Source organism: Manis javanica, chromosome 3 (assembly GCF_040802235.1).
Source record: "Manis javanica isolate MJ-LG chromosome 3, MJ_LKY, whole genome shotgun sequence".
In the NCBI taxonomy this organism is placed as follows: Eukaryota; Metazoa; Chordata; class Mammalia; order Pholidota; family Manidae; genus Manis; species Manis javanica.
In genome coordinates, this window is record NC_133158.1 from 172,455,213 (window position 1) to 172,468,507 (window position 13,295).

General features: G+C 43.4%; 1 protein-coding gene across 3 annotated transcripts in view; it reads left to right on the forward strand.

The window, feature by feature from the left end:
* The window catches only part of CCR3 (C-C motif chemokine receptor 3), a 36,264-nt gene that overhangs the window by 14,809 nt on the left and 8,160 nt on the right, over window positions 1-13,295 (forward strand). For 2 of the 3 annotated variants that reach the window (XR_012129540.1, XR_001854040.3), the window contains exon 2: window positions 6,262-8,330. Coding sequence is in view for 1 of the 3 variants with exons in the window: in XM_017666566.3 (XP_017522055.2) it covers window positions 6,274-7,347 (1,074 nt within the window). In the remaining 2 variants the exon portion in view is untranslated. Of the gene's footprint in view, window positions 1-6,261; window positions 9,656-13,295 lie in introns of those variants that run through there. The other variant, XM_017666566.3, reaches the window with a different exon arrangement.

Genomic DNA, 13,295 nt, shown 5'->3' on the forward strand with positions numbered 1-13,295 from the left:
CCCTTCTCTGAGGTTTTTTTAAGCCATAAAACCAGAATAATAAAAATGCCTATCTCCCATTGTTGTTGCGATAAGTAGATCATACAAAACAAGTTAAGTTTCTAGAAAGGAACATCAAACAAGGTACCTACTCAAAAAATGTTAATTTTCTTATCCCCTAAAGACTAAAAGTATTCCTCAAGCTTCCTCTTTTTATTTTTCAGGCTTATGTCCAATGGCTTAGTTTTTGAATTGCCATCCATTCTTCAAGATTCTTACTCAAATTCTTAAGAGCTTTTATCGAAAGTAGACTGTCTTAAGGAACAATGGAAGGCTTGCTCAGTGCTCTGGGACTTTCGAAAGGTTGGAAGGGGTGGGGGGTGGTCTCCCATTCAAATCAGGAACTGGACAAACTACGGATATCACTATTATTCAACATCTCTGTGGGATTTCCAGCCAAAGCAATAATGTGAGAAAAACAAATGAGCACTGCAAGAAAAGAGGCTGGACTCTCATCGGTGTTTCACAGGTAATATGCCTGGCAATCTAGAAGTCCTGAAGGAACTTATTTTAAAAATCAGTATGATGGCAGCTGAAAAACTAAATAATTTTCTTTGCTGAATATAATAATTAGTCAAAAATTTATTAGGAAAAAAGATCTCGTTCACAGTAACCTCAGAAAATAGGAAGATAGATAGAAACAATAAGAAATGCACAAGACCAGAAATGAAAAGAACTATAATAAGTAGGTAAACATGTCATGTTCCCAGATATAAAAACTTGATATTGTCAAGTTATCAATTCTTCTTAAATTTATTTACAAATGTATTACAATTCCACTCAATTATGTTGTGATAAGTAATTGCCCAAGTGATTCAAACTGAACAAATGGCTCTACTAGATAAGACATATTTAGAAATGAATAATGAAATGAAGTTGCATAATCATATAATCTAATCAACAACCTAATATCTCTAATAATTAAAAGAGTTTCTGGCACAGAAATAAGAGATCAGTGGAGTGGAATGTAATATACATAAACAGAATCAGGAATATGAAAGAAGATAGGACACCAATGATGTTTCAAGTCCAAGGAGGGAAGGGTGGTTATTCAACCATTTAGAGAGAAGTAAAATAGAAGTGCACTTCACACCATGTATCAATTTAAATTAAAAATAGAGTAAAGATTTATATGTGTAAAAACACTGAATCACAAAGTTACTAGAATAAATGCAAACATTATGTGATCTTGGAGTGTGGCGGTCCTTACTAAAGGGAATCCTAAGGCAATAATAGTGTGGGCTTTGGAGCCAAAGGACAGAGGATCAAGTCCCAGCTCTGCTGGAAGCGGACAGGAGAGCCTCCGGCAAGTGACCGAGCCTGCTGAGCCTCTGTTTGCTCCCCTATCAATGGGGATACAAACACCTGCCTTGCACAGCTGGGAGGACAAGCAAGCATACGTCAAGAGCCTGGCCTAAGGAAGGCACGATTATTATTGACTCTTCTCTCACATTGATCAGTGTAAAGAATGTAAGCTTCTGGAACTCAGAGACCATTGTCTTCCTAGCACTTTTTCCCTTTCCAGATTGTTGTTAACAATAAGGAAAAAACACATTATACAAAGAAAAGTTGTGACCTTTTCCTGCATTATGTGATCTGTGCTGAGAAAGAATTTTTCCTCCCTTTAGATGCACCATGTGGACCAGTGCACAAGACCACAGGGCTGCAGTCACAAGCTTATCTGGGGCATCTTTGGTGTTTAACAAGCCTCCCTGAGGAGATCCTCATGAGTGAGAGGCTCTGGCTTGTGTCTGGGGAGGTGTTGGCAGGTGCAGAGAAATGTTCGCCATTTCTTACAAGACAGGGAGGTTTGAATTACTGTGAAGTGGGGAAGTACCCTTCTGATATTCACTCAGGAACATCTGAGCACAGCCACCGAGGCTGAGTCTGGGCTCCACCAAGAGAAGAACAGCTGGATAAGACCACCAACTCCAGCATTTGCCAAAAACACTGAGAATTGGAAAGCAGTGAGAAGAGAAAATGTGGGCGTGAAAGTATCACACACTACATAATTTGGAGGCATGTGTTCACGGGGAGGTGCATGCCATGGTCATCTGAAGGCCCTTCTCAGTCTCCCTGTGGAGGCTGGCTAAGCCCCTGACTGCACAGCTGTCCAGACCCTACAAGAAATTTCCCCTTACTGAATCCAGTGTTTGCACATCAGCTGTACCTAAGATCAAAGAGGAGAACCGAGCTAAGATTTCTAACCTTTAAAACAAAATCCGGATGTTTTACCTAGTGTGGCCTCCACTTCAGGTTTCTTATGATGTGTAACTCTTTATTTTGACCTTTGCCTAGGTTTTCAACCCAATTACCTTCAGAAACTCTTTACCGAAACTTCCAGCAGCCCCTGCCTGAAGGCACCTGCTTTTCATTACAGTTTAATTGATCAGAGAATACACAAAAACTTTAATAATTCTACAAGTTTAAAAATTATAATCCACTTGCCTTGAACAACTGTTCTTTCATCCATTGCCTTTTAAATGCACATGTAGTTTCACATCGCTGCAATCTTAGTTTGCACAGTTTACACTCTTTATTTTTCCTAAACATTTGTCTGTGATACTACTGGGTCTCGAAATATTTGTTTTATTGACTACATAATAATCTATTGTGTAAATGGATGACAATTTATTCAAAATATCCTTCTTGTGTCATTTAGACTGTTCCCATTTCTTTTCTGCTTTCTGTTATGAAAACGATGCCACAGTGAACATCTTTGTACATATTGAATTTTGGTTTGGAGGACTTTTTCTCTTAGGGTAAATTCCAAGGAGTAGAACTGCTGGATCAAAGCCATGTGTATCTTGATGATTCTTATTATATATAAAATGTCCAAAACTTATTGAATCAGCAATGAATTCTCCAGGTTCAGTGCAACCCCATCAGCTTTGAGCGTCATCACTTAAAATTTTTTAAGAATCAAAATGGCATTTTCCAAACTTAAATACATTTTCTAAAGAAGGCTCCCCAATTCTAGATGCTTATCCTTATTTCAGCTTTGCAACATTCATTAACATTCTAAATTGGTGAGTGTAAAACTATGCTTGCTAACAGGGAGAGGTAGCCATTACATATTACCTAATAAAAGTGGAAGTTGCATATATATATTTACTTGGAGCTGGCCAGCCAAGACTGGGGGCAAAAGGGCTCCTCTCCCTCTGCCTCCAGGAATTGTGAGAAAAGAGACAGTGGCTATGAAGAGAAACAGTCACAGCTGTGAACTCCCAGATCCCCCCCATCCAGGCTTTGCCCAGAGTTAGGGGGTTTGGAGGTCTGTTTGATAAACTGGGGGACTCCAAGAGGACGAACCCTCTCTGCCAGGTGCCTTCTTACCCACACAGGGTGGGCAGCACTGTTAAGTGAGTGATGAGGCAGAAAAAAGATGGAGTTTATACTCTTGAGTGTCTCTCGGGATGGGCATATGCATGGCATGGGCATGAAGGCAAGGAGCAGCATGCCTGGTACCTGCCAGTTCAGAAGGGGGCCAGCCTGGGCCAGAAATGTGATGGACATGTGGCAGCAGCAGAGGGTTCTTTGTTCCAGTCAGAGCTGAGGGAAATCTGCCACCTGGGAGACATGCCCACCACAACCATGGCTCATGAGGCCATTAAATACAGATGCTGGCAAAGGGCTCAGGGCTGGGCCTAAGCCGCCCAACCCGGGCAGACGACAACCACAGGAATGGGACCGACGGGAGACAAAGGCACCCCCTTCCCATCCTGCCCACCCTCGAGTCATTATGCTGGCCCCTACCCTGTATCTCCACTGCCATCTCAGAAAGGACCAGTGAGAGGACAGAAACTGAAATTACAGGCTGGCAACATAAACAGGATGAGTAAAACCTAAAATCATCATTCAAGTGAATGGGTCAGACTAACTTTAAGCCACTTTTGACTAAAATCTGTGAATCATTTTTCTTGCTACCCAGGAGGCAGGAAGCTGGGAACAGAGACCCAAATTGTTTTGGACACTAAAGAAACTTCATTTACATTGCACAGCTGAGTTGTACAGTAAGCAGTTTCAGCGAACCAGCTGAAGTAATATGATCTCATATTTTGCACAGCTTTTACCCATGTATGCTTATCTGCATAGAGAAATGCTAACAGGTCAACTCCACATGGTGAAACTTAGGGTGGCTTTTGCTTTAGTTTTTTTTTGCTTTCCTTTACGGTTGATGTCATTTATTTATTTACTATAACCATGTCATTTTTCCAAAATTCAAAATGCCATTTTTAGAACCTAATTCAAACCTCTTGGCTATTTCAGATCTAAATATTCATTTTGATTAGGGCTTCATAGACAGAAGAAAACCATATCAGTTTTCGTATCTCTGACCCCATGTAACTAGTAATCAAGGACTTGGCTCCTGGCTCTAGAGACCCTGCATGCTCCCCTGGGCTTTGTGTTCTAGAGCCCCCGGAAGATTCTACAATTCTATACTGGACAAGTTGCTTTTGGAAGTGACACATGAATTAAAGACACAGTCCTCAAGCTGAACAAAACTTCAGTGAATTTTTTTGGAAGTTAGACTTATGTTTAGATCAATCTGGGAGAAAAGGAAAGAAAACACAAAGAATTAACTATGAGTAGAGGCTACTTTGCTTCCAGAGCAAGCTGCTGTGTCCCTGTCTTGCATTAGACACTGAAGTGTAGAGGGACGTTCTGTGATTGTAAACACACAAGAGACAAAGTGATGGGTATTCCTTCTCTGCTGCTGTGGATTATGCCAATCGGAGTAAGAGTGCTGGTAAGATCATCCAACCCCATTTTTCACCTCAAAAGCCTGAATGTGTGTCCCTGACCAGTCATGTGAGCTACTGGGACAAGAGCCATAAAAACAGATCAACAAGTTCTATCCAAGAGACTCTACTTTTCCCTAATTTCACAGTAAATGGCTTCTCATCATCTTTCCTTCATTTCTGCTCCCTACCAATTTTATAGCTTTTTTTAGCTTAAAATGTGATCTCATGTACACTCTCTCGTTTGATTCTTCCCATAACCTCAAGTGATGTCGTGATGCTTATTTTGGAGATGAGTAAATGTGACTCAGAGCTAAGGGCTTGCCCACGTCCCCAGCTGGTGAGAGGATGGCTGGGAGTGGCCCCTGTGTCCCCATCTCTGCTCTCACTTTGACTACACAAGCCCCTGAGAGGGGCTGACCTTTGGGGTCCAATACTCTATTAAGAAGCCAGTTCCTTGCTGGCTCTAATTATTGCATCCCCAAAACCTACCTTGAGAAATGTGCTCTGACATGTAGTCATGGCCCCCACTCGTGCCCTCCTCACAGAAAGGAGAAAGATGGCAGGACTGCCGAGGATGGAAGGCAGGAGTTAGCTGCCCTTCAGGGAACTACTTCCTGGTCTGCTTTTCCTGCTTCTACAGTGAAATCTGTAATCTTAAGAAAAGCAGGCACTAGGCATCCTTGTCTAAAAACAATCAGATTTAATAGGAAATCCCATTGGCCTCCCCCTCCTGCTCAGCTCCTTTGCGAAAGAGAAGCCCTAAGGAGTTTGCTGTTGACACATGACCAGCTCATCTCAGCACCATCAGGAGCAGGAAGAGGGAAGAATCCTAGGTTAGTTCCACTTGTCACTGTAATTGTTATAATAGTCAATTATAGTAGCTAAGTCTTTAAAAATTAAACCTAAAAATCACTGCAGAGAATTGGACATAAATACCACAGGTCTAGCCTGAACATTTTTGTTTACTTGTAGAGGTTGTTTCTCCATCAGCTCCGATGAAGGGTAGTCATTTGTAATAATAATCACTGTTATTATTATTATAAGCATTATTTTTTTAAACAGGTAAAACAATTTGGAAGTCATTTATAAACTGTTAAACATAAAATGCAAAATGCCTTAAAACACATTTTAAATAATTGTTATAATGCTATTGTTATCATGATCCAGCCTGTTTTTTTCCCCTATTTTGTCTTTCTTCCTTCAAATGCTCTCAGAAACCCACGTGCACATCCTTCACCACCATCCACAGTATCTGTTCCTTCCCATCACAGGGTCTTGCTGACGATCAGAACTTCCGACCTTTCGTTCCTCACACCTGCCCATTGCATCTCTGATACATCTTTTGAAATGCGTGCTGAAGAACTTTAAATGTACGGGCTGTTCATCACATGTGGTTTTGTTGGGTGAATGAATAAATTAACTGGTGTGGTTACAAAGGGTGATCGTGCCTAATTGTTTTTCTCTCTTTCTGTCACAGAGGGCTAGAAAAATGGGGACCACCGTAGACTGGCCTGAGGCTGCGGCTGTGGGCACCACACCCTACGACTACGAGGAGGCAATGCCGTGTGAAAAAGTCAATGTCAAGGAGCTGGGGGCGCAGTTCCTGCCCCCGCTGTATTCCCTGGTGTTCGGGGCTGGGCTGCTGGGCAATGTGGTGGTGCTGGTGATCCTCACAAAATACAAGAGGCTCCGGATTGTGACCAACATCTACCTGTTTAATTTGGCGATTTCTGACTTGCTCTTTCTATTCACTCTGCCGTTCTGGATTCACTATGTGGCGTGGAATGAGTGGGTCTTTGGTCACCGCATATGTAAGTTCCTCTCAGGGCTTTATTATCTGGGCTTGTACAGCGAGATCTTCTTCATCATCCTGCTGACGATAGACCGGTACCTGGCCATCGTCCATGCCGTGTTCGCCCTTCGAACCCGAACTATAACATTTGGCATGGCAACCAGCATCTTCACATGGGGCCTGGCAGGGCTAGCAGCCCTCCCGGAATTTATCTTCCACGAGTCCCAAGAGGATTTTGGAAAGCCTGTGTGTAGTCCTCTTTACCCAGAAAATGAAGAAAACACCTGGAAGCATTTCCTCGTGCTGCGAATGAATATCTTGGGTCTTGCCCTGCCTCTGCTCGTTATGGCTGTCTGCTACTCAGGAATCATCAAAACGCTGCTGAGATGTCCCAGTAAAAAGAAGTACAAGGCCATCCGGCTCATTTTTGTCATCATGGTGGTCTTTTTCATTTTCTGGACACCTTACAACCTGGTTCTCCTTCTCTCTGTTTTTCAAACGACCTTCTTTGAGACAGACTGTGAGAAGAGCAAGCAGCTGGACCTGGCCATGCTGGTGACGGAGGTGATCGCCTACTCGCACTGCTGCGTCAACCCCGTGATCTACGCCTTCGTCGGTGAGAAGTTCCAAAAACACCTTCGCCACTTTTTCTACAGGCATGTGGCCATCTACCTGGGCAAATACATCCCATTCCTTCCTAAGGAGAAACTGGAAAGAGCCAGCTCTATATCCCCATCGACAGGGGAGCAGGAACTTTCTATTGTATTTTAAGTCAGATGCAGAAAAAGTCCTTAAGAACAGGTGCTGGGCGGATGAAGCAAACGCATTGACCCCTCCACCACCCCTTTGAATTTCCAGCACAACACTGAAGCCCGTGAAGAGATTAAAATATACACACAATGATGGTAATATAGCTGTGTGCCCCAAAGTCATTACCAGAGGTCAATGGCTGGTCAGTTTACTTAGTGTCAAACATGAAAAGCAGAGTTTTGCTTGATTCTCTGTAGAGTTACATGTATTTTAGTGCACCTGAATGTTAGTATATGCAGCTGCAAACAGGTATATCTTTAAATATTCTAGATCGTAACTTCAGCCAGCTACTGCTTAAGGGAAACATTTCACAAAATACAATGAATCAGTTATAATGCTTCTTAATATGCCAGCCCTTTCCAAGCTTGATGAAAAGATTTTTTTTTTTTAGCTTATGGATATGTACTCTCAAGCAACCTCATGGCATATAACATCTGTTCTGAATATGCTTCATAGCGAATTTATTTCCTATTCACACCAAATGACCATATTTCCCATGAGGGACTTAAAAGAAGAAGAGCAATTTGGTATTTTTAGTGTAGAGAATAAAGGCGCTGCTCATAGAAATTCCTCAGAGCCCTGAAATGTGCAGACACTGTCCTCTTAAATGCTTGTCCAACAACTTTGCGTTAGGCAATACAGACAAGATGCACAGACATGGCTTTAGGTTAACTGGAGAAAGCAGAAATGTCTAAGACAAACACATTCCCTGCCCCCATGAAACCTTCCATCTAGCAGAGGATGTAAGATAGGAAAAAATAGCTGCAGTGCAAAGAGAAACACACTCACTGCTCTGCCTGGCCCAGGAAGGGAAAGACCATTTCCAGCTGGAAGACTTAATGGAGGAAGTAGCTTTTGAGAGGTTCTCTGAAGAAGGGGCAGGATTTGGAAAGTGAGAGGATTTGGAAGATGCATCTTAATCCAATGGAATCCTCAAAACAAAGGTGAGAAGGGAGGGCATGAACATGCGTGGACAGCAGGGTGGGATGGCAGGCTGGGATGGGCCCGGAAGTTCAGGCAAAGCACCTCTTCGGGCTTTGTTGGGAAGGCAAGGGGAGCTACTGAAGGGTTTAGAGCAGGGAAGAAAAACAATCAGCATGGTGTGTTAGGAAGGTAAGTCTGGTAACACAGAGAGGACAGAAGAAGGCCCCAGAACTAGGCAGGGAGGGAAGTTAGAAGACAAGTGTAGGTGTGGAAGCAAGGGAAGATCCATGGCTGATGAGAGAGATGCCAGGACCTCCCAGAGAATAGTCTGGCCAAGAGGCACAGTGAGGCAAGAGCCAAAGCAGGAGTGATATATGGTTGATTGAGAAAAAAAAAATGAGCAAAAGAGAGTAAATCATAAGTTAATAAAAAAAGGAGATACCATTTTTCATCGAGGTTAGAGGCATTGGCCATCCCTTAAAGGATACGAGAGAAAGCAGTGACCTGTTTAACTTTAGAAAGGGATATGGGTGGAAAACAGGAGGAGTATGACCTTTCTTTGAATACCTTTTGTGCTTTTTGTATTTTGAACCATGGAAACATGCTACCTATTCAAAAAAATAAACCAAGGAAACATGCTTCCTAACACACCTTGTTGATTGTTTTCCTCCCCTTTAGAGTTACATAAAAAAAATAAAAGGCTATACTGCTCTTCATATGTGGAATCCATTTTACCAGCTTGAAAGACATTAGAAGCCCCTGTGTGAATTGACCCTGAAACCTGGTTCAATCATCTCTAGCCCTCCTGTAGCCAAAGAAGACTTGATCTTGCTGAAGTTTTGTAGCTGGAGGCTCAAAGTTAACAAAATAGATTCTAAGAAAGCAGGGACGGGACACAGTGGGCAGTTTCCATAGCATCCCTCCTATTGGCCATGTAGTTCCCACTGCCTACTACGGTGGACTCAAGTTCCATATGTCCATTCCTCCATCTGGTCACTTATTCATTCATTCAGTAAACAGTTGCTGAGCACCCACCATGTTCTCAGCTAAGTCCTAGGTAAACAAAATCAGGCCCACTATGGGCCCTGCCCTCGGGCTGGATTGCACACTGCTCTTGTCCTACCTTTGCCAAAGGTCAAAAGCATGTCTTAAAAAATTCAACCCAAATGAGAGAAACATTCATTTTATGACCAGAAAACATTCCACTTCCTAATCAAAAGCTTGGAGAAGGGATGTGCCTGCTCTCGCCCATCCATTCTATCCGGCCCCCACTGGTGGAGAGCGGCTTCATCTTTTCTTGCCTTTACATCTGTCTGAAATCTCTTAATCCTACCCTGCATGGGCAGCACAGGATGTGAACTTTGGAAGGCTAAACCACACGACATGAATCTCAATTTGGCTAGGAAACTTTGAAGTACTTTTTCTCTTTTTTGTGGTTCAGCCAAAATGTAAATAAAGCAATCGTTTGAAAACCTGACTATACATCACTGGTTCTCTCTTGCGATGTGAAGTAGTGTCTGCCCTTAGGTAACCACAAGTGCAGGATATTGGTGCTAGTTCATACTCCCCAGATTCCTGAAAGCTTTTAGGAGCTTCGTGACCCATACAAACTGCACGTAACCAGACCGTGGAGTCGGTGCGCTCCATTTTGCTCCCTAGCCCCACTCTGTCCAATAGAACTAACTACAAAGATAGAAATGATCTGTGTCTGCATTGTACAATATGGTCACACTAGCCACATGCCACTATAGAGCACTTGGAATGTGGCCTGTGTGACCAAGGAACTGAATTTTTAATTTTTATCCAGGTTTAATTTAAATAGCCGCATGTAGCTAGTGGCTACTACATGTGGTGAGCAGTGTGGCATGAGCCCCTCCAAAGTTGCCTCTTCACATCTGTTCTATCTACAGCTCAGGCTCCCTGTAGTCAGCAAACACGTCTTCCTCACTGAGTGACAGGCCAGGGACAGTGATGCTGAGGAGAGTAAGGTCCACTTCAAACCTCACTCACTGCAGGGGACGAGCCCCATCGGACTCAAGTGACTTGAATGAAATATGAGGGGTGCCTCAAGGCCCCCACTGCAGAAAGCAGAAAGGAGACCTTGCAGAAAGGTGCACAGGGAAAGTGACATTCTGCTTAGGTTGGGTTTTCCCCAGAGAGCAAAGAGTTTATTTGGGAAGTGCAGGCAACTCCAGAAGGAAGTTGGGAAGTAAAACAGGAAACGGAAAGTGCCAACAAAAGGTACTTTATGAAGTATGTTCCCCTAGGAGTGACTGGAGCTCAGAATCACTAGACACCTCCAGGGAACAGTGTAAGTCATAGTCCGTTATTCCCTTCCTTGAAGACATAAGGTTGTGTGGGGTATTGAGTATTCATTCCCCAGCATTCATTCCAGCTTGCCTGGCTCTGGCAAAAAGACCTTCCCGGCTTTGGGGAAAGCTCCCAGGGCAACAAGATGCAGATACTGGATTTTGGAAGCCCTAGTTGGGCACCCTCAGTTAAGGCTTGAGGGATTAAGCATTTGCTACCTATTTGAATGGCTTTGTGAACAACTGTTTCATGAAGCAAAGGGTAGAAGTGAGAGTGGTGTCCAAGCAGGTTGGTCAATTCTTCGGAAGGCACAATGGCACAGAAGTGCACTATGGAGAGCCTTCTGGGAGGCCTGGAGTGACCTTGGCAGTGGCAGTGACCTTGAACACTCACCCGTGTTGACTTTCCTACTCCTCCTTTTTTTTGAGAATCATACTCTGAAAGTTTAGCAAATGTGTTCCTTTTCCAGCTAGAATTTCTGAGGTTTTCTTCAAATTCCAGAACTAAGATTCTAAAGTCTTCACAACTTCTGGAAAAGCAGGTCCTTATCCTTTGTAACCTATGGGCTTTCAATAATTCATTGGGGATCTCTTCCATTTCTGCCCAAATTCCCAGTATAGTTAGGGTCACCATTCCTCTTTCTATGTTTGCTGATCTAACCCAGGGGTCAGGGAACTGTACTCCATGGCTAAATACAGCACACTGCCTATTCTGTAAATAGAGTGTTACTGGAACACAGCCACACTCATTTGCTTAAGAACTGTCTGTAGCTGCTTTTGCCCTACCAGGACAGAGTGGAATAATTGTGACACAGACTGTATGGCCCACAAATCCTGAGATAGTTACTTTCTTGTCCTTTGCAGAAGTTTCCTGACCCCTGATAACCCATGCCCCACAGGATCTAGGGCTCTGATATGCACAGTCATGATAAGGGAGACCAGACTGCAGAGGAAATCTGGGGATATGAGGTCTGTAGATAAGCTGCTAAATTTCCAGGTTAGTTCTACCTTGACCCGGATGCAGTTCAAAGCAAACAAAATAGGGTTAGATTAGTAGTCCAATGTGCTCTCTAATGAGGAATGTAAACAGCATTACCAAGCAAGCATGCTGGCAGCAGAATGCTGTAGATGCTGTATTCCAAAGCAGACTATAGGCAGAATTAACACAGGAATTGTAAAACCAGCTTTTGTGACTCTTTAGACTCCCTCACCTATACTGGGAACAAACATATTGGGTTGCTGAAAATTAGGGAGATAGATGAAAAGGGGTTTTCCATAAAAGGCTGCAGATGCTTGTACCCTGGATGGGAAGAAGGGTGGCATGGTGGGTGCTTGTCTTAAGCCCAGAAAGAGTGAAGCCAATGAGACCACCTGGGAGCTTGCAATGAACCACTCTGATTAGAGGGGCTCCATGCACTAGGAACTGACTCTCACCCAGAAGATCAAGAGACAAGAGACAGGTAGGCTAGCGGCATTGGGGGTAGAGTGGAGGAAAACTGCCACTACCTTGGGATGGGTCTACTCTTTCAAAGTTGATTTTGGCAAATCAGGGGAAAAAAAGGTGGGATTCTTCTCCATGGACCAGATGAGCTAACTGGATGATTCCTGATCTTGGCCAAGACAACTACCTGGATGGAGTTTGTCTGTGGGAAGATGTGTGTGTTCAGTGGACTGCCAAGACAACAGGGGATACTGGGACGTGTCAACCAGGGGAAATGCATTTCTTTAAATCACAGGAGTTATTCTGAATATTCCCAAGGTTGTCTCCAGTCACTCCACAAAAGCAGCCTAGGAGAGAAAGAATCAACTTGTAAATACCTGGCAGTCCCAGAGGTGTGGCAGGGTGACATCATATTAGGATGTGGGCAGTCAAGGAAAAGCTTTTCTAACCAACTTTCCTGCCTTCCCAGTGCCCACTGTCCAGAGGACTGGAACTAGGGGAAGGAGTAGAAAGGCCAGGTAGGCAGGGAGATAAGTAGGATTGTGATGCACTCCTTTCTCCTGCAAGTGGTTTGTCTGTCAGCCAGCTGGGGGGAGGACGAGGTAAATGTCAAATCAAGTTGAGTCATGATCATCATATGGGGATCAGCTCTTTCTGAGCTGAACCTCAGTCTTTTGGTGACTTATGATCATAAGACTTCTTTGTACGTAAGCATAGTCACGACAGTCATAGGACTGGAATGCCCACATTTTCATTTGGGGCTTTAGCCTCTATTCAATTTAAAGGAATGTGAGACCCAACAGTAAAGATTCTTCCTGTTCATACCTCACGGATCCTACTGGTTCAACATACTGGTGGAAAGTCAAAGTCCCCAAATGCCAGCTCTCTGAGGTCCACATACACAGAGTTTCCGTGAACCCGCAAGACTGCCATACAGGACTTAAATGGGTCTTAGAGACTCAAATCTTGGCTGAAAAATAAGGAAAAGGGGGGAAAAGGTAATTAAATATGCATATAGATATAAATATAGATATGGATATGAGTATGGATGTGGATGTGGGCTTAAATATAGAAATATCTAATAATGCCTTCAAAATCCTATATAGGTAAATTCTCTCAGTTTTCAAAGGTAACATTTTCTGGCTAAGAACTAGTCTGTTGAGCACAGCCCTGTGCAGTCAGAAGGGCTGCTTCTCATCATCTAGGATTTCTGAGCTGGCAAAGCCTCTCAATCT